Genomic DNA, 25,086 nt, shown 5'->3' on the forward strand with positions numbered 1-25,086 from the left:
TCTGTGGGTCTGTTGTTGTTGGCCTGTGCTATGTTCTATGCGGCGTCTCTCGCGGATGGTGACACTCTGACGCTATAGTACTACCACGATTAGAGAGACCTTGATTGGACTCTCATTGTGCTACTGCTACCGCACTTCCCACTTTCCTTTGCTGCCAACTTTTTTTAACTTATTTGTTTTTATTCAAATGAAAAGTGAAAACAGCAATGGTAAACCATCTAACTTGTTCTTTTTCTTAATTTTAGAACTGGTGGATGTGTTATAAGGTTTTAGAAATGACTGAAAATTAATTTTCTGATACTTTTGCTTAATCAAATATTATGTCTAGAGTTAGAATCAGTGAGTTTGCCTTTTGAGGTGGTTCTTCTAAAATTAAAATAAATTAATTATTGAGTATTTATTAGTTATTTTTAAACTAAAATTTATACCTGAAAAATTGCACTTCCAAGATATTGTTCTTGTCAAAATGTTGCTTTGGGCTTTAGAGTAATACTAAAATTTTGCATGTAATATTGATATATACTCACATTGTTTGTTTGTCAATTATCCAATATTAAATCATTGAAAGTGTCTTTTTAGTAGAAACTTAGAGTTCAAGTAACATTAGTTTGGAGTCATGAGAGTGTAGATGACATTTTGGCATTATTTAAAGGTTCAAAAACATTTTACCCTTTAAATATTCCCTGTTTAACTTCTTAAGCATATTATAAAACCTGGATGCGATGAAAGTCTACCATAATGGGCCCAATTTGCTTCACTTTAAGGTCCATGTAAGGCCCACATGTCCTTTCACCACAACATAATGTAACCCACTATTATTGACATTCCCAAAGCTCAGAGAATATTAATAAAAGCCTACACTATGATTCCATGATCTAGCTAGATACACTTATCCCATTCTAAGTGGGTTACTTATTGCACTCCCGACAAAGATCATGATGAAGACTAAGTTACACACAAGTAAGGACGATGTCACCAAAAGAGCCTTCAATAATCACTTCTTTCTTTTGAATTTTCACTTTGATGTGGTGTTGTTGGTCTCATTAGGTCTTAAATTGTCTCTATTTCAAAACCCAATAATCATCTCCATTTATTATTATTATTATTATTATTATTATTATTATTATCATTATTATTGACTCTTTTCTGAAACTTAAAAACTTCAAATGGTTCATACCTAACTATTTAATTATTAGTATTATTGTCCAAGATAAAGGTTGAAATGTAATTTTAGAGGCCGGGATTGGGGGAGCTTGTCCCGTTAAGACAATGAGTTATGGTTTTTACCAACTGCATGCGTTCCCATTGGAATAAAAATTGAAGGCTGTTGTTGACTTGTATGTAAGATATACTAATTAATATATAAATTATTAAAATGCAGTATACTTTGTTGCTGATTGGAATATAGAAAACATAGCATCTTACTTTCATCAACAAAGCATCCTCTAAAAGTTTGTCTCACAGAAAAACAAGGTTAAGAACTTTATGTTCACAAGACTACACACAAAAAAACCATTGGTGTTACAAGGATGGGTAAATGTGTTGTGGATCCCTCTTGTCTTCCACTCTATGTTCAACATTAATAAGTTCTCTTTTTTTTTAATATTATATTGATGAACCTGACTGATTTAATACAAAAATAAAGTTATATATTTAACCTTTGTTTTTTTCAATTGTTCTTGATCAATGGAATGGAATAAGATGCCAATATTTTTATTAGGAGTACATATGCAAATGGTATTGGTTAATTGTACCATACAGAATGCACTTATTATAATTACTTAGTCATAATATTTTTTCGGGTTAAATTAAACAAAGCAACTTTTAAGAGAAAGAATTAAAAAAATATAATTAAATTAAAATAAAAACAGAATTAATGAAAAGTTAATATAATTATTTATAAATTTAAAATCATCAACAAATTTTAATGATAGACATGATCGGGTTAAATTAAACAAAGCAACTTTTAAGAGAGAATTTAAAAAATATAATTAAATTAAAATAAAAACGGAATTAATGAAAATTTAATATAATTATTTATAAATTTAAAATCATCAACAAATTTTAATGATAGACATGAATTAGTAAAGACTGTAAAGTGAATATGTAAATATGGCTAGCACTAGTAGTGCATAATAAAAAGCAACCAACATAGACTTGTTTACAATATCAGATTGATAAATTCGTCAGGTAGTCATGTGCTTTTTTCTTTTTCAAATGTAAGTACAAAAAATAACCCACCCAAGCTATTATTTCCAATGGCATGCTTTCGTATCTAATTGAAATAAAAATGATTGGTTGATAGATAACATTTTATTGCATGAGTGAGCGTGTGATTGTAAATGAACTGAAAAAATTTTTAGCTATCAATATATGACAGAATGATTCAACTTACGAAATGATTTTGTCCAGTGTCAATAGCCCCATTATGAAGTGTTAGTGGGAAAATTTTACTGTCCAAATTCAAAACTCGTTAAACAACGAGGACTAGACAATTCAATTCCAAACTATACAGACACCTTTTAACTGTATATGTGTTTGCCAAGTACTCTTTAATCTCAATCCACCATCCACCAATGTTACTGCTTACTGGACGTTAACTGAAACAAGAACATTGGGATGCTTCTGTTTTTTTCCTTTTTTTTAAATTTTTCTTATACCTGTAATTAATAAATAAAATTAAGATCTAGTATGAACATGGGAAGTGAAACGATCACTAGAAAGAATTTTTTTAAAAAATTTAATTGAAAATGAGTTGGTTGAATGAATGTGGAGCATCATGCATGAGACTAAACCCACTCTATCTAATAATATTTATCCCACCTATTGTTTTTAGGATCTTAATAACATACATGACAGCTATTCCGCTTGCAAAAACAATTCCCAAATATCCACCCATAATTGATCCTGCTCTTTCTCTAACCAAAATCCATAGTCCCAAATGATTATTATTACATATGTGTATCTCCATCTATCAAATACTTGATTGCAGCCTAATTACAAACAAGTACATGTGCTGCAGCAGCAGCAGCAGCAACAACAACAACAACAACAACAACAACAACACTGAGAAATCAAAAACACTCCTACAAGCACAAACATATAAATACATAAAACCATATATATATATATATATTAATCACACTGGATGTGTATATATATAAAGTAAATCCACATAAGATAAAGCAAAAGTTCTGAACTAATTTAGAGTAGCTAGTGGAGCTAACTAAAACTCATGGATGATTGGGTGGTGATGGAGGCTGAAACCAAGTCCTTGGATCTCCGAGTGAAAAAGTAGGTGGAGGAGGTGGTGGTGGTGAGACAAAAGTTGGTAATGGAGGGAAAGGAATGGGAAATGGAAAAGGTGGTGGACTTGGTGGGCTAATAGAAGGAAGAGGAAATGGAAAAGGTGGTGGACTTGGTGGACTAATAAAAGGAAGAGGAAATGGAAAAGGTGGTGGACTTGGTGGACTAATAAAAGGAAGAGGAAATGGAAAAGCAGGAGAAGGTGGCCATAAGAACAGAGAAACACTCAAATCTGAAGATTCAGAGGCTTCATTAGTTCCACATAAGTTGGTATCTTTCTTTGCTGGTCTGAAACTCAATGCATTGAGATTATAAAGACAAGCACTGGCATCCCTGCACATTAGGCCAAGATGTTCTGTTGAGCTTCTTAAGTTTGGGAGGTTACAAAGGCTGGAAGAAGAGCTCTCAATGAGGCTTGCATGGCAAAAGGACTGCATTTGTCTTCCTTCTCTGCACTCAAATCCATCCACTGGTGGGATATCAAGCCTGTAAACTCCATGCTCATCTGTGCTTCTGATTACTCTGATTGATATCTCTTCTTTTGATGTTGAGTTCACTCTGAAGTTGCAATCTAGCAAAACTTTAACACCTGAAAAAAAAAATAATAGTAAAGAAAAGACACAGTGTGAGATAAAAATTGATTTTGTTTAGTTGGGGTTGGTTTGGTTTGCTTTGTTTATACCTTGTAAAAAGTAGCTGTGTGTGGAGAAGTTGTTGGAGGAACAGGTATCACAAAAGACAGTGCCAATGACAGTAATGTTAGAGAATGGTTTGGAGTGGGATTGAATGGCAAGGGTGTTGGTGAAGAGGAGGGATACAATGAAAGGAAAGAGAAGAAGGATTATTTCAAGGTTCATGGTGGGATTTGGGAGTGTGTTCTCAGAGAAGGTTCTCACAGAGAGAGAGAGAGAGAGAGAGAGAGAGATTATAGATGGTAATATAATGTTCTCTTATTTGTTTATTTATTTATTTATTTTTCTTTTTTTATTTTCATAGAATGGAGTTCATGTGAGTGATTGATTGGCGTGATGAGAATTATGTGGAGAAAAAGGGTGACGAAAGGATGAAATGTAGGCACAAAGAACAAAAACATGTGAAGAGTTTGTTGGGCTCTTGGACATGCTCACGGGTGTAGTCAATCATTTAAGTTTCCTTTATATATATATATATTTTTTTTTCTAAATAATATTATTATATATACATATACATATATATATGGATTTATTTTATGTATTTTGCAAGTAAATGGATCACGGCTTTTGGTGTGCAACCTTATCATCTTATCTCTTTTTCTTGGTTGTGATGTCAAGCTTTAAGTTTTAATGGATACGTGCGCTTAATTTATGTTGTTCTAGTTCATGATCAATCAAAAGCTTTCCAAGTTTTTTTCACAAATAATTAAGATAAAAAATTCTGAAATATTCATTTTGCAAACAATACATTGATTTCACAAACAATTGAAGAAAGAAAATGATACACTGATTGCTTTGTTTTCTTTTGGGTACTGTTTGTTGTTGCAGGGTTGGATTTACATTCTATTCTCACAAGACAGCTGGATGATAAATCTTGAATACTAAATGGATTTAGCATGAAAGGAACTCACTGGAAAACTATGTTACAAATATGGTTCCATTGTTCATTTAGTTCTCACTTTCATTCCTGTCTTTTGTGTCATCAACTTTCTTCGCAACCATCGACGACGAACTGAACGAGTCAAGAATCTGTGAAGAGAGCTTTGGATGTCTTCCTGTTCACAAACATCGCTAAAGATCGAACAGTCCAGCTATGGAGCAGAGTTGAGAGATCAGAGACTCTGTGATCTATAATATGGAGCATGATGAACAGACTGTTTTCTTTGACGTGTCATCAATCTTCTTCTCTGGTAAAATGCAGCAGCATGCAAAGATTTAGATTTTTGAGAACTAAAATCTCTTAATCATGAACACAAACTAAAGCAAACACCACTAGATAATTTTCACATAATAGAATGATGAAATGGAACACATGCAACTGGTTTATAAACTCTGGCAAACTGAAACCTAGGGTTTTGGTACAGTTCAGTATGCATAATCAGTTAATCATTCATCATGACAGGAAATTTCAAGTTCATACTTTGTATATGGGATTAACAATGGGATGACGCTTACCTGATTTTGCTTTTGCTGATGATGGCTGCACGACAACATGGATGGTAATTACTCCTGAAACTTCACTGAAAGAAGGTTTACATTGAGCAACTGTTTTACTGTCATCGAGGATTTTCCCAGCGCTTATCAATTTCAGATCATTAATTACTTTCGGCATGATCTTTTTATCTGATCCAACAGAGAGAATACCATGTTGTTAGTAAGTATTTTTTTTTTTGCGCCATTCTAAAGCTGGCTGAAATCCATGACTCAGCTCAGCCTAAAAGTAAATTAAACAGTAAAATTAGAAAAATCAGCATATAAAAGTGCATAATAATTCACATATGCGTAATGCCGACAGCTGCATTAATAAAAAATCATCACAAATACACCAAACACTCGGGTTAATATGAACATGAAAAGAGAACAAACACTCAGGTTAAATATAAGTATGAAACTAGGAGAAAAGATAAAAAGGAAACTAATAAGAGTAACAACCATCATGCAAAGAAGCCATAAAATAAATAAATAAAGTTGCAAAGATGATAGGATGCATCATTTTCCTTTTGTTTTATAGATAATAAGTGGGATGGTAATCATCATAGAATAGAGGAAAGATTACATGAGGAGAATTTCAGTAATCACTTTAGTCATTACACTTTGGGTAGTTACAACTCACAAGTCAAGATCTACATCTAATTCAACTCAGTTGCAAAGTGTCAGACTAAGCCTAGAATTGCTTCTTTGGATCGAGATTATACAACAAATCAGACCATGAACAAGATCAACCCTATATCGTTCACTTTCCTAACAAAACACAAGAAGGAAAATAATTGCATTCTGGTCCCTTGAAGTTACTCTTCAAGTTAGATAGTTATGGAAAATTCTAGCACATCTCTACATTCATCACAACTTGGGTACTCTCAAAGTCATATTCCGGAGAGCCTGAGTTGGCTTGGTAAGCCACTGAGGGCAATAGACACCACTAGTTAAGCACATTCACAGACTTCCATAAGTTTGATTCACAAAAGCGCTGCTTAAAATAAACTCAAACTTATCACTTGCACCCATCTCCACTTCCACAGTGAATGAGATTATTTAACTATATTCGGTTAATTTTTAAACATAAAACAACAAGACAAATTGAAATAACATTACTTTGTTTACTTTAATTACTTATGATTTTTTTTTTTTGGGACCAATTTCCTTCATTTCAGGGTTAATTTTCCCAAACACTACAAAGTGACACTTCCAACAACAAAAAAATCCTCTAAGACTACCATTACAGATCTAGACTTAGTTTATATATAACAAACCGACCGAGAGCAAGAGATCTCGTCCATGGACACATACACACACAGGGGCGCGGGCGCGCGCGCGCGCGAACATAGTTCCATTCCGCTCAACTAAAGTTACTATGGAAATAATAATTTCACTAAATAGAGAGATCAAATAAATCTAAAGATGATAAATCGTCTAGAAATCAAGTAATCCGAAACAAAACCCTAGAAAACAAAGCTGGTTTGGAAACAAGAAGAATCAAGATCCAACCTTTGGGCCACTCGGAGATAATTCGTTCTTTGACCATGGCGACAGTGGAAGTCGAGGAGTAGCGGATCGGGCCGATGTCCGTTCCATCGTATAGTCTAAACTTCAGCTCGACGAGATCCTCTTCCGGCATTGGATCCTTCCAATCCGCACCAACAAAATCACCAATAGATCCCTTCCAATTCCTCTTCCTTCACCGAATCACAACGTCATACACTGATCTAAACCTTAAAAAAACACAGAAATCGCCATAAATCACCTCAAAATCAACCAATAACATCCCTAAATATTTCAAATTTAGGAGAGAAATCACACCGTTTGAATTGGATGAATCAAAGGTTCTCCATCGGCGGTCGGCAAGGGTTTCTTGGACGATGGACACTGGACCAATGCGAAGATGGAGATCAAGTCCCTCCAAAGAATCCATATTTGTTATATTTTTTTCCCAAAAATCATGTGGACGAGAAAGCCCCTATACTCATGCCTCAGACCGTGATATTTGTATGGAAATAAAAATTTCTCAAGGATTAACATAGTAAATTCGTCGAAATCACAATTCGGATCTTAAAACTCATTATCGGGTTTGGGTTTCAGTGAATCCGACCCGATATCAAGAGTCCAACCCTCGAAGAGAAGGGGGAAGAGAGAGAGAGAGAGAGAGAGAGCGAGCGAGCGAGCGAGCGAGGGGAATGGAGATCGTCTGGCAAACTCCGGCGAACCCGCCGGAGGCCCGTGACTACATTATTCGCGACGGTGAGACCTAGAACCCAATCCCATCTCTATGCTTGGCGTTCTCCATAGCTGATTTCTCAACCAGTTGATCTTCTCCGCAGGGAAGCGCTTCGTGAGGCCCTACTACTTCGAGTTCGTCTCTTACGTAATCCTCAATCCCCTGTGAATCTATGTTTCTCACTTTATACAGGCCGTAATTCATTCTTGTGCTCGGTGCTATTGCAGGTGAAGAATCGGTGGGTTGGGAAAACGGTTGTCGACCTCTTCGCCGAGGAGTTCACTGGCCGGCCTCGCGAGTACTATGTAATCCTTTACGTTGTTCAATTGTTTATTGCCTTGCTATCTATCTGGGGTTTTTTGCGTGCTTATAGTGTTTATTGTTTGGTTCTGTTTTGGATAGGTGGGTGCTGTTAAATCTGGGAGGATTCAGGTCGATGGGCAGGTTGTTTCATTGTCATATAGAGTACGATCTTCGCAGAAGATCAGCCACTTCCTGCACAGGTTCAATTCTTTCTGCAAAGATTCCTTTTTTTAGTTCTTTTAGATCATGCTTTAGTTATGATATCGTTGGCCTGTGAGCTATGGGTTCCAATGTAGAAGGGAAGCTACAGGATTAAGAAGTCTCTTGCTTGATTACCGCTTTCTTTTTTGGTGTAAATTAGGCATGAACCTCCTGTTTTAGCTGGGAGTATATCGATTTTGCAAAAGGAGCCAGAGGTTGTAACAATTTGCAAGCCAGCATCTATGCCGGTAAGCATTTGGACTTGATGTCTTTTTAGATTGAAAAAAATTGGATTTGAGAAAATATGATTACAACAAATTTAGTAGAACAGAATTGAGAGGCGTCAATCTCTCATTGATCTTGGCTGCTATCCTCTATTGTGTTTTGTTTTCGCAAAACTTCCAATGGAAGTATGAGATCATTGATGACCATGATTTTTGGGTGTTATTACTGATATTCTTACGTGGCGTATCATATTGGTTTACTTCATATGTTTGTTCCTTAGCTTTTGTTTTTATTTTTTAGCAGATACTTTGCTTGAGATGACATTTACCAATGTTGAATCTGTGAAAACTAATTTTTTTGCCTTAGTCATTTGAAGCAGACAGATTGTTGAAGTTGTAATATTTTCAGGTACATTCTTGTGGTCAATATAGAAAGAATACTGTTGTTGGCATCCTACAGGCAGAGCACGGCTTGACACCCTTATTTCGTATCCAATCTCTTCATAAGTGCATTTCGTGATCTCCTTTGGTTTTATGAATACAGCTACTTCTTTTCTTAATGTACCTGTTTTTCCTTTACCATTAACTTATTTCAACAGCTGTGCATCGGTTGGATCGCCTTGTTTCTGGTCTTCTTATCTTTGCAAGAAATCCTAGTAAGGCAGATCAACTTAGACAACAGGTATTTATTTTGACCTTGTTTGATACATATTGACATATAAATTATAATAAAGCAAAAAAAATTGACATTCTTTAGAAGACATGGCTTAATTAACATTGGAACCTGCTGAAGGGTGTTACTTATTAAATTATGTTCTTTATTTTTTTTATTCCCTTTTTATTCACTAATTGTCTTTCTTGTGCTAATTAGCATGTGATGGTTTGGACAATTGTGATTTTGATAGTTTAGATTCCCTAGTGCTCATGACTGAAGATTTTTGATAGATATTTGCCATCTTTTCTTTGGCTTTTGGTTGTGGGCCTGTATAAATAACTAGTCAACTCATTTGCATGATTTTCCGTTCTTGTTGATTTTTGATCAAGGTGTTTTCCTATCATGCAATTCATTTCTTGCGCCTTGTGTTATCCTTGCTTCAATTCTGTACATCCTGATGTATTTTTTAACCTTCCAAATAATCAGGGTTCCTTCAATTTTGCAGATTGAGGCTGGTTTGTTGCATAAAGAATACATTGCCAAGGTTTTGGGGGTATTTCCTGAAGGAGAGGTGTATATCTTTATATTTTAGAATTTGATATTGTGTTCATAAAATCTCAGTATTAGAGCATCCCTTATTTAAACTCATGATAAATGACTCTTAGACAAGTTTTCTAGATCACCTGCTGCATTCTCTTCCAGTGGGGTACTTCAATTTATGATACTGTATTTCCACTTTTGTTGGCATATTTTATGTGATAAATCATTGGTTTAGATCTCTTTTCTTATTCCAGTTTCTAGAAATGATAGGCCAATCTAGACAATGAATAATGGTGACCCGCCCCACCTGGTGAATTCTTTGCGCATCTATGATGTTATTTTTCTTTCCAAGAAGGAAGCAGTGAGTTAGAAGAAGCTTTGAAAGGACTGCTAAGATGATTTGTTCATTTGTACAGTTTTACTTTTTCTCTGTTTGGCTTCTTATCTATCTTATATAATCAAAACACTGCTGGTATCTAAAGCAACTAAATATTTTTCAGCAAGTTGTCAATGCAAATATAGACTATAATGCACGAGAGGGAAGGAGCTCAGTAGAGGTATGCCTATTTTTTCTTGTTTAATAGCTTCATTAGAGTAATTAGAACAAGCTTTATATAGGCTGCCTGCAGCTGATATTTTCTGTTTGGAATGTGGATCTAATTTATCTTTACCTTGGGCATTGAATCGCCCGGGTTTCTATGTTTCAAGTTTCAATTAATTTCTCTCTTGGGGTCCTTTATTGGATTGACAACAGATCTTATCAAATCATATGTATGGAAGGTTAGTGTCAGGCTGGCAATCTGCCTAGTGGATTAAAAGCATGTTCAGCTTGTTCATCTGTTTTCTTCTCTGGCTGTGGTTTTTGTTTTACAGACCATTTATGATTTCATGGTACTTTTTTGTCCTTAATTGCAAGTTGCATTTACCACTGATTTTATATCATGGCCATGTTTTTATAGTAAAATATTATGTTGTAATAATTATCTTGTGCCACAAAAAATAAGTTGCTTTTGATTTTTCTAGTCAAACTTATGAAAAATGCTTAAGACTTAAAAAATGAAGAATAACTTATTTAGAAGGCAATATTAGTTACAACTTTCTCATTTATGCAGACTGCTGACAAGTGCAATGGTAAACACTTGAAAGGCAAGACCGCATGCACTAAATTTACAAGGATAAGCACTAATGGAATCCATAGCATTGTTCTATGTGAGCCTGTCACTGGACGTACTCATCAGGTAAGATGACAATTGCCAGCATCATATAGCTTCTTAATTTGTTAAGGAATAATAGCTCAAATTCATTGCTATAGTGCAATATGTGCCCATGATATAAATGAACCATATTTGAAATTCTTGATATACATTGACATTTCAATTTGCTAGCATAAAACGTCAAATGTTTGCCTGCTTTGGCCACTAAAAGTACATGTTCTACTGTTTCCTTTCAATACCAGCCATTTTGTTTCTCATAAGCTTATGTATGTTGTGATCCTTCCATTATGCTACCCTTTGTTTTTGTTATTGTTGTCATAATTATTTGGAACACACTTCTCACTCAAAATTTTTAACCAAGGAGTGACCATATCTCTACATTAATTGCTACTCAACAAGTAACTTGTGTGCTATTTGATATAATTTGGATCTCACTTGATGCTTTTCAAGTCACTACATCCCATGTAGATTTAATGTGAAGTATTGTCTAGAAATTGGGAACGACAAATAATTTCTCATATTTTTTATGAACACTTTCTTTCCTTGCATGTGACCTCCTGTTATACAATACTTATGCAATCTCCAAAAAAATCTTAAGTTTCTTTGTCATTGTTATCTCTAATTTCTTGGTTTTATTCTTTGGGAAAAAAATACTGTTTGTCATTTGAATCTGTGATTTTGGAAGTCAATGTGGCAAAATTCTAGCCTTAAAAAAATTATTACTGTTTGTCATTTGAATCTGTGATTTTGGAAGTCAATGTGGCAAAATTCTAGCCTTAAAAAAATTATTAAAATTTTTTTGCTCATAGTCTAAATCTTGCAGATACGTGTACATTTACAACACATAGGCCATCCAATAGCCAATGATGAGTTGTATTTGCACCATTCTGAGGTGATTGCTCCTCGTTCAACTAAAAGAATGCATCCTGAGAGTGCTGCCATGGACACATATCAGCCATCCCCTGTACTGGAATCTTCATATGATGTAAATTCCAATGAAGAATTCAGCATTGATCCAATGTGCACAAATTGTCCTAATTTAGGCCCCAAAGGGTGAGGTGCATCCACTGTTTGTTAATTCTGATTATTTACCCAGTTGTTAGATTAAGATTATAGATTAAGATACAGCCTTGTGTGTTCTGTCTGAGTGGCATGTATAATTATAGTAACCTTTTGAAAATCACCAAATGTGCTACAGTTTTGAAAAACACATTTATATTTTCTCATTGTTATGAGGAAGAAGGTCTCAAAAAAATAGTCAAATTGACCCAATTTTTGCTCTCCATGCTAGTCTTGTTGATTCTTGGGATATGCTTATGAGTCCAGCTTTCTTTGGGTATTAGATTTATATTCTGTGTGGACTTTTATAGTTCTGCAAACTGTCTCAACAACTACCGCCAACAGTATTGCTGTGGTTGTTATGGATGCTACTTTGAAATTTAGTCCAACTATATAACTAGTCTAATATAACCATGAAGAATTACTAATATAATTAATATTAATACGACTTTTCATGAATTTACTAATTTAAAGTTGATGGTTCATGACTTGACATGTGTTGTCTGGAAATATCAGTTAAAAATGAGTCTTGATGATAAGCTGTTGGTTGCAAAAGTTCTACTCTAGAATGTACTTTTAGCAGAAACTGTTGTTGTGTCTTCTATATTGCTGGCAAACCATCATGTTCTTAATTGTATATTCTGATCTACTCTTACATTCTTTTGGGCGGCACAAGCTGACAACTTTGTTCTATGTAATGAACTTGCTTCCAGGGAATTAACATTCATGACTTTTTATCTGCATACATGTCCAAGCTTAATCATGATGATACATCTGCTTCTTTGAAGCATGGTTGTGACTTATTGCCATTTCATAGGGAAATAATAGTGTTCAATTGGTGAATGAGTTTCTTTGTCTTTTGACTGTTTTAACATTGTCTCCTAAGCTTGTCATACATTTTGTTCCCTCTATTTCCTTTCAGATATGATGGAGATGAGGAGGGCTTATGGTTGCATTGCTTACGATACTCAGGACCGGATTGGACATATGAATGCCCATTCCCTGATTGGGCATTCCTTTTGTAATTAATTCTGTAGGAGAGCAGGACATGAATGGAGCCAAAACAATTGGTCCTCCTGGAACTGCATTCTGCAAAATTCTAATCTTATTTTTTTGAGCATTTGTTGTGCCAAAGCCACGGAGCAACCTCAAATCTGTACTCATTCGGCATATTTCTTGCAAATTCTATAATATATTGTGGCCATGATATTTGATCAAATTCATGCTTACATTAAATATAGTGTATTTCCAGGCTCCAATATTAACATTTAGCAACCGAAAAGATGACTGCTCCTCTGTATGTGCCTGTTTGCTCTCAGATTCATCTCTTTATTTATTTATTTATTTATTTATTTATTTTTGTAAATCTTATATTTTATCTTTTACTTTTCTTTTTGTCACATCATGTATCTCATGCTTCATTATTCAGAAACACCTTTGGAAAGCTAGACAATGCTCTGCTAAGCTTGCTTCATATGAACTTCCTCTTCTTTTTGCAGCTAATAATGAGGGCTGGTGACACTTCCAGGCTAAAAGAGAGAACCATGTAAGTCTTTATAGGCACACTTTCGACGACTACTTTTCTCAGTTCTTATTTCTCTTGACACCAAGGATTTCTATTCACTTTTTCTCATGTTTGAACCTTGTCGATCTATTATTTCTTGAACACAGGCCTCAAATCAGAATGATACGATATAATGCACTTTGTTTGTTGGCAGGCATCCATTGTATTATTCCAATGATAGTGTTAGTGTGCTTTTGATCCTCTGTTGATTAATGTCATTTGAACTGGACAACACACATCAACCTTATTTATATATTTATTTATTTATTTATTTATTTTTAACTGTCTAGGAAATCAAGTGCATTCATCCCAAGTGAAGCATTGTTTAAAGCCCACATTACTAATTTTGCCTCAAATGCAAGGGACCAAACCAGCAAAACGAGATGATTGTTTTTAGGAACACCATGCTTATGTTTTTCATGATTTACATGAAAAGTTAGTCTGCTCCCCACTTTAGAATTTTCATAGGCTATGCCATTGTATTGTCTTTCATCCTTGTGTTTAACAGTTACTATATATATATAATATAATATAACAATTTTTGGTTTAAAAATATCTTTTCATCATCATCGCATCATCAAAAGGCTCAGAACCCCAACAAGGAACACAAATTAAATTAAATTAAATTAATTAACTAGGTAATTAAGAAGGAAGTAGTGGTTGTTAAAGTGGTCACACCAAGAATGATTATGTTAGTTTATTAGGTTTGTTAATTATTTATTAGTGTGCTTAGAACTTTAGATTGAGATTAATTAAAGATAAGAAAGGCTCCCGACCGAAGCAATGGACGTCAGCTGTATATATATGATTAGAGGAAGCTAGAGCGGGTTTCACGCACGCTCGTGCATGGATTTGCAAACATGTGGGAGCATGTCATGCATGCAATCCATCATTTTTTTTTTTCTTGTTTCTATATTTTTTTTATTAACTCTCTTCAACAAATGCAGAGTATAAAAAATTTATCCTGAGAAGATCAACAAACTATTGTAACTGATGCATTTTTGTATATACATGTTTTTTGATTAACAATATTTATCACATTTATATTTAAAAAAAATATAATGACAGAAAATAAAAAGGTGAATTAATGTGTAAATTTATAGGATTATGAATGTTAATCATTTGAATTTTGTTTTCTTTAGAGCAGATATCCCTTGAATTTAAAATTATACATTTTTATGTTACGTTTATTCATTTTTAATAATAAACTTTTATACTAGTTGCTCAACTCAAGCCTCAAGGGGTACATAAGCAAAAAAAATTTTGGATTTTAGGTGGTAACAAAACAATTATAATATTTCATGAGTAGACCTATAATATATTTTTATATTAAATAAGTATAAATATCTTGATATGGATATTTGTAAGAGATTGATATATTAGATAATTGACCTTTAAATTTCTTACATAGTCCATATACGGTGACAGATAGAAGAACGTCAGATGATGGTGGACATGGCGTCATAGTGATGGTCATGAGGGTTTGAACAAAAGGGAGAGACAAAGGCTACAAAGAAAGGGGTGGGATGAGCTCCATTTTTAACATTCAAAAAGGATCCAAAAAAAGAACATTTTATTAAACAAAATAAAGTTTTCTTTATATAAATATATATATATATATATATACTCTCAAATTTTCTTTATATATTTATTTTCTTATAGAACCTAATCATTCTTCCTTTGCATGCTCTTGGAGACCAACAGACATAATGCTCTGTCATATGATAAACACACCATTCAATCTTTTATTTTTCCTCTTAATTTTAAATATTTTTCACTTCAATTTCGTATCCACTCTCTTTTGCTCCTGGTGTTTATGAAATTACTTCAATTTACCCAGAAAAAACTAATTTATAAAATTCCACATTGGTATTAAGTATTAACTAATATACATACATACATACATAAACAGTGGTTTACATTAATTAAATTTGGAAATGAACAATTTAGATTATTAAAAAAATGGTTTGAAAACTCCTATATTAGCACATGGATAAATTAAATTTAAAAGAAAAAAAAACAAAGAAAGAGAGAGGATCGATGCTTCTAAAATGAAATTACTAAACTACCATTGAATCTCTTCATTGGAAAAGACCACATATTTGCTTTTTTCTCGTGGGCGCCCGTGCTTTGAAATCCGTGCTTCTAAGTCAGCACCTCGCACGCTCACTCCCAAAATCTAAAGTAAACTCTTTCATTAAACTATATTTTAATTATTTTTCAATAAAAAAATATTTCAATTTAAAAACCATAATATAAACCAGCATAATTATTATTATTATATAACATATAAACATAACACGTTTGAAAGAGGTTGAAAATTAAAATTATATTGTTAATGACTAATGAACACTTTTGAGACAATTAAAATAAGTGAAAAGAGGATGAGGAGTGAAAAGTTAAAATAAATGAATAAATAAATAAAATGAAGAAATAAAATAAAGAAATAAGGAAAAGTTAAGGGTTGGGGGGTTTGGAAGTGAAAAAGGAGAGTGTGTTTTTACGGTAATCGTGAGCACGCAAGGAAGGGCTTTTTGGCATGCTTTACAGGGAGCAACCGATCCCACGTGCCGCAAACCGTGCCGACACACAACATCATTCTTGTCCCCACCCTCCTTCGCACGTGCCACCTTCTTCTTCTTCTTCTTAATCTTGACCTTGCTCTTAAGTCTTAACCTCAAACTCAACTGATCTTCTCACACTTCTCTTTGACTCTCTCTTTGGCCCACACATTCACACCCATATATAATCACTTTTTAATTTTCATGTTTTATTGTTTCAAATATATATTGTTAATTTAAGGAGGACTTAGATTCATTTTACTATCCTAATAAATGATATCTAGCTAATGAATAATGAAATGTGATTAAATTAATGTTATAAAACCCATCCTTCTAATTAAAGTTCAGACATGTATATATATATATATATATATATATATAGTTGGTACGTTCTTCCAAATGCTGTATGAATTGTATGGGAAAGTAAGAGGGATAAAAAAGAACCGATGCTCGAAAAGAAAAGCACAAGAAACGCTCTATCTGTAGTAGATAATGTAGCAGTACACTCCATACTCCATAGTATAATGTGTTTTATGGCTTTGGTTTAATATATTTAAATAATTATTTTTATTTTTAACAAAGAATAAATTTTTGAAAATACATGTGACTATAAATAATCTCGTTACTCGTAGGTCCAATGAAATTAATGGTTTAATGATATTTTGATATACGGATCACTGCCTACGTACAAACACACATGATAAAACTTAAAAAAAAAAATAAAGAAATAAAGAAATAGGATAATAAGTTATAAAAATAAAAATAAAAATAAAAAAAGAAAAAAGAAAGAGCGGGTTCCCTTTTCCATGCAGTAGAAGAGGGATCCCCCCGACAAGAAGGACAGCTCCAGCCGCTATTCCCCAACATCCACCCTCTCCTGCTGCAAAAGCCTGCTCTCTTTCTCTCTCCAAACCCTAACCCTAACCCTAACCCTAACCCTATCCCTAACCAAACATGATAAAGCTAACCACAAACAGAAGACAATATCAAGCACACGTTACTTTACTGTTTGCCCACACACACTATCTCGCTCTCTCTCTTTCTCTCTCCTTTTTGCATGCGCTGACGAACTCTTTTAAACTAAATACTAATCCTTTGCTTTGTCTTTGCTCATTCTATAAATACCCCCACAACGAACTCACAAACATTCATCCACTCTCAAAAACAACAACATTCCTTATTCCTTATCCTACTTGATCACTTTCACGTAGAAGAAGAATGCAGTATCAATCAGCATGGAACTCAGCTGCTGCTGCGGCGGCGGAGGCGTGGGGAGTGGCTGCGGCGACGAGAGGTGACCCACTGGAGAGGGTGGAGAGGTTGGCGGCGGAGAACGCTGTGGTGATATTCAGCATAAGTAGCTGTTGCATGTGCCATGCAGTGAAGCGTCTCTTCTGTGGGATGGGAGTGTCACCGGCTGTGCATGAGCTTGATGAGGATCCACGTGGCAAAGAGATGGAGTATGCTCTGGCGAGGTTGCTCGGCGGCGGGCCTGCAGTTCCGGCGGTGTTTATTGGAGGGAAACTCATCGGTGCAATGGACCGTGTGATGGCTTCTCACATTAATGGTACATTGGTTCCACTTCTGAAGGAGGCTGGAGCTCTTTGGCTTTGAAGATGGTGCATGACCTCTCTTGTTCTTCTAACTTTGTTGTTTACTACTCTTATACATGAGGATTTAGAGAGTTAAAAAAAATATATATATATATATTTTAAGAGTGAGAAAATTAAGGGATACACGTACTGTTTAGAAAAGGAGAGGGAGAGGGAGGGGGTTGTTTTTATACTTCCTCCGTTTTGGGATTGTTTGAGAGTTCTTTTTCTTTTGTTTAACTGGGTGGTGATGGTCTTTGCTTTTGTGGGTCGGTGTGTGGTGTTGTGGTGGTGGTGGTGACGAGGAGGGAAATGTGATTTGGTTTGAAATATGGTATATGTATAGAAGGCCTTAAAGAAATCAAAGAAGAAAAAAAAAAGGAGTTGTTTTTCTTTCATTCATGCATGTTTGATCTTAATTAAGAGTAAACTATATATGTTTCTGCCAGTTTCTGATCTAAGCTCTCTAATAAGTTCTAAAAGTACATTAATTGTTGTTATAGAAAATTACCATTTTTCATGTGGACTAATTGGTTTGCATGGAAGTCGGATTATGAATTCTCTAGAGAAGGAGAATTCTCAATAAAAAAGAATGGAGTGGGTGGATGGATGGAATGAATCTTAGCAGTTAGAATGAAAGAAAAGGCAGATCAGATGCTAGCTGGGGGGTGTCTCGTGTCCGTACAAAGGGCCGTCCGGGCGTGGGCCGACAGAGTGCTGTCACCTCCAGCCCACTCGCGCCGCGACGTGCCACCTATTCGGCGCACGCCCAAGCCATCACTTGGCTGCGTATCTCGAGGCATCATCATCCATGAATGTTCTTTGCTGGGTTTTTGTCTTACCTCGTCTTCTCTATCTGTTGGACATAACATTTGGACACTTTTTTATTTTTATTTTTTATTTTTTTATTTTTGGTTACAAGGGAAGCCAAAAAGGTACATTCAGGACGTGTAATGGAGTTTGTAAAATTTTTTTGTATTTACTAGTATGCATATATATCCCAGCGATTTCTCTATTATAATTTGTGGTGTTATAGTTTGTATAATTTTTCGTATTTACTGGTATGCACAATACTCGATAAATGATCTTGAAATGAGGGTAGCATTAAAACATGCATAATAAATATTTGGTAAATAGAACCAGACAATGGGTACAGGTATTCAGCACATCCAAGTCTTTCGTACTTCTTCATTTCCCCATGCAGGTTTCATCGTCTCTCAACTTGAATGAGAAACGTACAATTGACAAGGACAGTAACAATTAACACATGCCATCTACACTGCACCCATCTTTCAACATGGAAGAGCGGATCATCTCTCACCAGAAAGAAACCAAAAGTTACAAAAGCATCACTTGAGGACGGATCCTTTTCTTTAATGGATTTGAAAAGAGGATAATAAGATTAATGTACAATATGAGAGAATGAAGTAAATGATTCATTAAACCTTTCTAATTAAAATCTATGCTAAATTGAACAATTGGTGTTTGAGTCTACTGGCTACTGGGGAATTGGTGATGTTGCAGCAGTCTCAGCTGGTTGACTCAAGTTACCACCGCTGCCATCAGAAGTTGGAAAATTGGCAGCAAAGCCAAAAGGATTCGGTGCTGCAGGCGAGAACATAGTCATCTGGTAGTTTGTCATCATAGCTGGGTTCTGCAGCACAGTTGGAGCATAGCTGTATTGAACAGTAGTCGCAGATGCTCCAGAATTCTGTGTGAAGTCAGGTGCAGACAGTGGTCGCAATGGTGGCTGCAGCTGCAGCTGCAGTGGTGGTTGCAATTGCAGTGGTCGCTGCAATGGCAATGGCTGGCGATGAAGTGGGTCGGAAAGCGCATAGGGTGAAGAGACCGGCTCAGGGACGTAAGGAGTGACTGCTCCATTGTCAATTCTAAGCTTCTTATTTTCTGAAGATAAGTCTTCATTTGCAAATTTACCATGACTTTCTGAAGCCAGTGAGGAGAAGACCATTCTCAGCAAATCAGCAGAATCGGTTGCGGCTGTGAGCTTTGCTGCCATGGCTGCAGCTGCTGACTTCCGCTGTTCATCAGTCTGAGAGGTGACATCAATGGTAGCCATCTGTTGGGTACATGGGGGAATTCCTTGACCTCCTGAGCTGGCTGGGACATCAGGGATGAGGTTTGCAGATACATTCAAGGCAGCAGGCGCTTCTTTCACATTCTGCTCAGATGCCCGGCAGATTTTGCAGTCCTGTAGCTTATTGGAGATGATGTTCAGTTGCTCAGATTTTGATTCTGAGGCCTGTAATCGAAATGAGAAGCATTAGTAATAGAACATTTGAGATAGAGGATTCATCATTAACAATGTTATATGAAGTAAACATCCTATTTCCTCAGTGACAAAGACCAAATGCCCACTGTATTCATCTATAAAATTGACTTCTAGCCAAATCACTAAAGAGCATACTCATCAAAGCAACAGTGGCCAATTTGGATGACCCACCATGTCATCTGTGAGACATTTGCCATCATAGTCATACTTCTAGCCAAAACAAAGTATAGTTAGCCTGATGAAATTACCTGGATATGGTCATGAGCTTGCTCGATCTTCCCTTCCTAAAAATCAAAACAAAGAACAAAATTGAACAAGAGTGAAAAGAAATTGATCAATAAACAAAATGAAAGTCTGGTTGTATTTCAAGACGATTCAACCCATCAAGTTACTTACCTGCTCAAGAATAGCTTCTCTCAAATGGCTGAGCAGAGTTATTCTGGATAATTCCGAGGCTGCCAACTTATTTGTATATTCTTCTAATGTGTCAAGATGAGTCTGCATCTCCTCCAAAATTCCAGACCTATTCAGCCTCCCTGTCGGTACAAGAGGGTAAGATTTGAGCATAAGCACTAAATTTCCCCCCAAAAGCAACCATATAATGGGAAAAATGAATTCCATGGGTCACTCAGTAGAATTAAACATGAATACTTCAAACAATATCAATCAAACTCTAAAAAAATAGTGTTGAACTCATCTTCAAAATAACATGACATAGCTAATCTATGAAAATTAGTGGTGATGTAAACTCCAGGATACATGAAGAGAGTCTACAATCACACAGGATGATCTCAAGACAATATGATCATACAATATGAGAGACTAATTTATTGCAATTAAATCCACATCCATTCATATAACATAAAATTGCAAGAAATCAAAATCCAATGATTTCACAAGTACATAACACTTTCAGTCTTTCAGCAAAAACATCCAAAGCTCTTCAACAAATCCAGTCAAATAGATCAAAAACCAGTTAATTTAATCAAGCAGGAAAGGAGAGCACATGTCTAAGCAAGCAATTTATGGAAAGCTTACCAAAGTCAGGATTACTTGCAATTTCCTTTTCTACTCTCTCGAGATAGCTGACGGAATTCTGGTATTTGGCAAACAACACATCCTCCAGCACAGAGCCATCACCAACTTGCTCATAGCTTGAAATGAGCTTTTCCAGAATATCTCCATTACCTAGTTTCTGATAATTGTCATACAAACAAGAGATAAAATTTAACTCTATCATACTAGAAGTGGCAGATCAACCTGAAAGCATTATATAACAGCAGTGAATGCTCAGGCTAGCACTTATGGTATGAGGGCTAAGCATCTTACCAGCTTGGTAATGTTAGGTTTCCCATTTCTATAATTCTTGTCTAAGTTCCTACCAAGCACCTCCTCCTTAAGCACTTGCCCACGAGAACCAAAGACTTTACGTTCCTCCCAGATGTCAATCTAGAAAAAATAAAAGTGAAGACAGGTAAATGATGAACCATGATGATCTGGAAGGTTTTATAACTGAAAGAATATGAACAATAAATATCATGTAGCTATGAAAGAAATACATGCAAGTAAAGTGAATGAACTACAACAAGAAGCGCTTCTACAGAGTTTATTTGCTCAAATAGAAGAAAAAGAAGTCTAATTTGGATAGGCAGACATAGAGGAGTGTTTGTGCATATTAGCAAAGTGACCAAATACACAAAAACAACCAGACCCTATTATTTCTATATACCAATCTCAATGCAGCTTTCCTCCCATCCTCGTTGCCATTCTCGCATACATAATTGAGCGCATTAGGAAGAACTTTCCAGTATTCGTTAACAAACTCTGAACCCCTCCTCCTACTATTCTGCAATATATCATTGGCAAGATAGAGAAAAGGTATGTGCTTGTCAAGTGGAGAGCAATGAAATTCACTGTCCCATGTTTCCACTAATTCCTTTGCATTGTTCCGATGAAATATACACCAATGGGAAAGAGCTTTATTGTGTTAAGTTCAAGATTAAGAAAATTTCAATGGCTTCCTACCATTGATGCTGTTTAAACCTACATTGAGAAAAAATTTAGTCTTGCAGAATTCTATTGTACTTATGTATTTTGCTACCAGTTGTAAATAAAGTTGATAATGAAAGCCCTGCTGTTGTGGTTCTTGAGTGAATAAAACTAGCTCAATGCAAAATGACTATATATATAATAAAAAAATTTTAAAAAAAAAAACACACTGAAGGATACTTTCTATGCTCTGCTGGGAAGGATTTAGCTTGGCAAGCTTGTCAACAAAGATCTGCCTGTTAAATAAGCTGCTCATTTTTAAACAAAATATCACCGGGTAGATTTAAAGCCTGAAAATAGAGAAGTAAAATGTATGCAGTTAAATTAGGTAGGGAGAAGAAAATGACAGTGAAAGACCAACTCAAGTAATTCTCTCTGTAAATAACAAAACAGATAATTCATTGACGATTCAATAATTTTTATTACGGGCTGGAGTCTATACCCTTAAAAGTATTTTAAAATACTACAGCGGTCTAATCATTCAATGCTAATACTTAGTGGCAAATTAAGAAAATCGCATGTGATATTAAAATTTGAAAGTTCTAGCTCAATCTTCAAATTCTGGATTTAGGATAGAAGCTCTTATTCAAAAGGTCACAATCATTCTAGGTGGTTGTCCTTAAATCCTAAAACAGTTGCATACAATCTGTATTAAGTATTTATGATGCTCATTCTTGGTGGTCTCCCCTTAAATCTTAAAAACTTCTACATACAATATCCATACGTAATAATGATATTTGGTGGTGATGTCAGTTGAAACCCTAAAACTTCATACAGTTGCATAGTTAATGACGATGTTCATTCTCGGCCTATCCTTAAATCCTAAAACTCATGAGACCCGCAAAGGATCACTCCAAATCTCCATACCAACTTGAGGCAATAAATTTTGTTTCAAAGCATCCGCATCATCGTATTTGTTTTTAAAAAGAAGATGCTTTGTTAATTTAAACGGTATTCTTATTGAGTGTAAATTTTTTATTTTTATTTTTGTTTACCCTTATTAAGGTTATTTAACCATTTGCGTGAAGATATACATTGATCATTTAACTTTTATCATCTTTTTGTTTTCTTTTTAGCAATTTACACTAGCGCAAAAAAATAATAATAATAATAAAATAATAATAATAATAATAATTCTTTTCAGTTCTGTTCCAAAACCCTTTTCAATTCTGTTCCAAAACCAAAAAACTAAAAATGATACAGAAGTCCTTCTATGATACGAGTCAAATAATACACCCAGATGCTCTATTTACAAGAAGAGCTATAATAAAAGTGCTTAAAAAATAAAAGTAAAGGCCAAAGACAACCTAAGTGGTTCAGGTTCCACACCAAGCCCAATTCCAAATGCACAATCCTGTTAAGCAATATAAGAACACACTGAAAGTTACAAAAAGTAGAAGAATGACACAATTATAGATAGATGCCTTCCATAAACCAAAAGAAAGGATAAGTACACAAATAAAAACTATGCAACACTGCCTATTATTTCAATATTAATGTAAAATTTTTAATTTAACTAAAGTATACTAAATAGCATATACGTGACCATTGCGATCACTAAATCAAAATACCTTATCTTTGCTGTTGCATAAATCACAGTTTGGCAACAACTGAATGAAACAACCATGTATTTGATTTACAAAGTTACACATTTCATGAATCATAGCACAAATCTGGTCATGCAACCTTTTGATTCATTTCAACACAACCTATTATTTCAATATTCTTGGGGCCTTTTAAATTTAAAGAACTTAAACGACATAACACATATGTGACCATTATTGATCACTAAATCAAAACATGTAACCTTTGCTATTACATAAATCACAGTTTGCCAACAATTACATGAAACAACCATGAATTTGATTTACAAAATCACATATTTCATAAATCATAGCACAATTTTTTTTACATCATCACAAACCTATATTTCTTCCCTTTAAGAAGGCTTCTTAAAAAACATAAGTAGATAAAACTTCCTCAAATATATGCTATTAAAGAAATATTGAATCTGTTAATGCATCAATAAAATTATATAATTCAGCAAAGTTTCAAATGGTACATTACTATATCAATGGATTGAAATAGAAAAAAACACTAGAAGTGCATATAGATATCAAAATCCATACTAAACTAGACATGTTTTAAATATTTTGTGAAGAATCACTGGCAAGATGGTTCTCCAATTCTTCAAAGATAGAACCAATGGACACTGATGCTGAATATGACCGCTTAAGCACATCGCGATCATCCAATCAAGTATAAAAATCATCAACAAGGATCAAAGAGCAATTGGAAAAAAAAAATCAATTTTAAAAAAAAAAAAAAAAAAAAAAAAATTGACGGGATGTTACACCGATTCGTGTGAAGTCGATCATGAAAACAATCTCAGATCATAAATTCAAAGAAATCCACATCAACAACCATCAACGGGAAAAGAAAGCAACATCGACTACGAAACATGGAATTCCGTGCAAGAACAGCGATGTCAGAGTAAAGAATCACGAATTTCACAGAAGAACAATGGAAATCAGAATGATCGAAGGAGATTGATAGCATTCAGACCTTCTTGGAGGATTAATGCATGCGAGTGCACTACTTTCGATTTGGGGATTAGGGTTTTCAGGCCAGCGCCACAGGTTTTGCCCGGGGTTTTCGAACAAAAGGGTGGGTTGGAGGGCGCGTGGAGTCTCTTCCTCACTTCCATCGTCAATACAAATGGCGGCCGATCACGTGCTTGCTCACGTGTTTAGATAATAGATATTTATCTATTTATATTTCTCTTTTACTGAAAGAGGGAAAGGAAAGAAAATGAATTTCTATTTTTAATAATTAAAAAACATTGTGATTGGTCCTAAAGAAGTTAGTTGATTGGCTCTGTAATTTTTTTTTCTATTTTTAAAATTAATAAACTAAAATAATAAGATGAGTGGGTTGGCTTTTCAAGGGAGAGCAGTTATTTGTTAAAAAATAACTATATTAATATTTTATTTTTTGTGTTTGTTTAATGTGCTCTAGGAAAAATAACAGAAATTTGACTTTTAAGATAAAGAAGTGAAGTATATATTATATCTTATTTGAATCGTACTAAAATATATTGTATGATTTTTTATTCATTATCATC

General features: G+C 34.7%; 5 protein-coding genes across 8 annotated transcripts; 2 read left to right on the plus strand and 3 right to left on the minus strand.

The window, feature by feature from the left end:
- Nucleotides 1-2,932: 2,932 nt before the first annotated feature.
- Nucleotides 2,933-4,229, minus strand: LOC120262480 (leucine-rich repeat extensin-like protein 3). The gene is made up of 2 exons (XM_039270603.1): nt 3,989-4,229; nt 2,933-3,895 (listed from the first exon to the last, which is right to left on the minus strand). Exons 1-2 carry the CDS (start codon nt 4,161-4,163, stop codon nt 3,234-3,236), a joined length of 837 nt encoding a protein of 278 aa, XP_039126537.1. The 5' UTR covers nt 4,164-4,229; the 3' UTR covers nt 2,933-3,233.
- A 475-nt stretch (nt 4,230-4,704) lies between these two features.
- LOC120262482 (membrane-anchored ubiquitin-fold protein 4-like) lies at nt 4,705-7,390 on the minus strand. Of its 3 annotated transcripts, none has more exons than XM_039270606.1 (4): nt 7,296-7,390; nt 6,984-7,201; nt 5,454-5,621; nt 4,705-5,185 (listed from the first exon to the last, which is right to left on the minus strand). In XM_039270606.1, the coding sequence occupies exons 2-4, from the start codon at nt 7,111-7,113 to the stop codon at nt 5,127-5,129; spliced, it is 357 nt and encodes a 118-aa protein (XP_039126540.1). In that variant the 5' UTR covers nt 7,114-7,201; nt 7,296-7,390; the 3' UTR covers nt 4,705-5,126. The 3 variants fall into 3 exon arrangements, with proteins under 3 accessions (XP_039126540.1, XP_039126541.1, XP_039126542.1); XM_039270607.1 differs by having other exon boundaries at nt 6,984-7,207; nt 7,296-7,384; XM_039270608.1 differs by having other exon boundaries at nt 6,984-7,171; nt 7,296-7,379.
- Nucleotides 7,391-7,603: 213 nt separating this feature from the next.
- LOC120262145 (RNA pseudouridine synthase 7) lies at nt 7,604-13,125 on the plus strand. 2 transcript variants are annotated; one of them, XM_039270210.1, is made up of 12 exons: nt 7,604-7,733; nt 7,814-7,857; nt 7,938-8,015; nt 8,113-8,213; nt 8,375-8,462; nt 8,848-8,926; nt 9,038-9,120; nt 9,599-9,664; nt 10,134-10,190; nt 10,746-10,871; nt 11,671-11,900; nt 12,829-13,125. In XM_039270210.1, the coding sequence occupies exons 1-12, from the start codon at nt 7,670-7,672 to the stop codon at nt 12,929-12,931; spliced, it is 1,119 nt and encodes a 372-aa protein (XP_039126144.1). In that variant the 5' UTR covers nt 7,604-7,669; the 3' UTR covers nt 12,932-13,125. The 2 variants fall into 2 exon arrangements, with proteins under 2 accessions (XP_039126144.1, XP_039126145.1); XM_039270211.1 differs by having other exon boundaries at nt 11,671-11,905; nt 12,829-12,907.
- Nucleotides 13,126-17,198: 4,073 nt separating this feature from the next.
- Nucleotides 17,199-17,992, plus strand: LOC120261977 (glutaredoxin-C1-like). Its single transcript, XM_039270002.1, has one exon. The coding sequence runs from the start codon at nt 17,250-17,252 to the stop codon at nt 17,643-17,645; it is 396 nt and encodes a 131-aa protein (XP_039125936.1). The 5' UTR covers nt 17,199-17,249; the 3' UTR covers nt 17,646-17,992.
- A 969-nt stretch (nt 17,993-18,961) lies between these two features.
- LOC120262254 (regulation of nuclear pre-mRNA domain-containing protein 1B-like) lies at nt 18,962-24,657 on the minus strand. Its single transcript, XM_039270335.1, has 9 exons — nt 24,528-24,657; nt 23,270-23,316; nt 22,143-22,252; nt 21,643-21,890; nt 21,243-21,362; nt 20,952-21,108; nt 20,310-20,449; nt 20,162-20,197; nt 18,962-19,883 (listed from the first exon to the last, which is right to left on the minus strand). Exons 3-9 carry the CDS (start codon nt 22,216-22,218, stop codon nt 19,122-19,124), a joined length of 1,539 nt encoding a protein of 512 aa, XP_039126269.1. The 5' UTR covers nt 22,219-22,252; nt 23,270-23,316; nt 24,528-24,657; the 3' UTR covers nt 18,962-19,121.
- Nucleotides 24,658-25,086: the final 429 nt, after the last annotated feature.

The sequence above is a fragment of the Dioscorea cayenensis genome, chromosome 5 (assembly GCF_009730915.1).
Source record: "Dioscorea cayenensis subsp. rotundata cultivar TDr96_F1 chromosome 5, TDr96_F1_v2_PseudoChromosome.rev07_lg8_w22 25.fasta, whole genome shotgun sequence".
Classification (NCBI taxonomy): Eukaryota; Viridiplantae; Streptophyta; class Magnoliopsida; order Dioscoreales; family Dioscoreaceae; genus Dioscorea; species Dioscorea cayenensis.

What these genes read in the sequence shown, in the direction of transcription:
- LOC120261977 (XM_039270002.1), top strand. Translation starts at nt 17,250, where the DNA reads ATGCAGTATCAATCAGCATGGAACTCAGCTGCTGCTGCGGCGGCGGAG.
- LOC120262480 (XM_039270603.1), bottom strand. Translation starts at nt 4,163, where the DNA reads ATGAACCTTGAAATAATCCTTCTTCTCTTTCCTTTCATTGTATCCCTC. An exon ending in ACACAGCTACTTTTTACAAG is followed by an intron (nt 3,896 to 3,988) that starts GTATAAACAAAG and finishes TTTTTTTTTCAG; the next exon opens with GTGTTAAAGTTTTGCTAGAT.
- LOC120262145 (XM_039270210.1), top strand. Translation starts at nt 7,670, where the DNA reads ATGGAGATCGTCTGGCAAACTCCGGCGAACCCGCCGGAGGCCCGTGAC. An exon ending in CAGATCAACTTAGACAACAG is followed by an intron (nt 9,121 to 9,598) that starts GTATTTATTTTG and finishes TCAATTTTGCAG; the next exon opens with ATTGAGGCTGGTTTGTTGCA. An exon ending in AGGGAAGGAGCTCAGTAGAG is followed by an intron (nt 10,191 to 10,745) that starts GTATGCCTATTT and finishes TCATTTATGCAG; the next exon opens with ACTGCTGACAAGTGCAATGG.
- LOC120262482 (XM_039270606.1), bottom strand. Translation starts at nt 7,113, where the DNA reads ATGCCGGAAGAGGATCTCGTCGAGCTGAAGTTTAGACTATACGATGGA. An exon ending in TATCTCCGAGTGGCCCAAAG is followed by an intron (nt 5,622 to 6,983) that starts GTTGGATCTTGA and finishes CTGTTGGATCAG; the next exon opens with ATAAAAAGATCATGCCGAAA. An exon ending in ATCAGCAAAAGCAAAATCAG is followed by an intron (nt 5,186 to 5,453) that starts GTAAGCGTCATC and finishes GCATTTTACCAG; the next exon opens with AGAAGAAGATTGATGACACG.
- LOC120262254 (XM_039270335.1), bottom strand. Translation starts at nt 22,218, where the DNA reads ATGAGCAGCTTATTTAACAGGCAGATCTTTGTTGACAAGCTTGCCAAG. An exon ending in GGAAAGCTGCATTGAGATTG is followed by an intron (nt 21,363 to 21,642) that starts GTATATAGAAAT and finishes TATTTTTTCTAG; the next exon opens with ATTGACATCTGGGAGGAACG. An exon ending in TGCAAGTAATCCTGACTTTG is followed by an intron (nt 20,450 to 20,951) that starts GTAAGCTTTCCA and finishes TTGTACCGACAG; the next exon opens with GGAGGCTGAATAGGTCTGGA.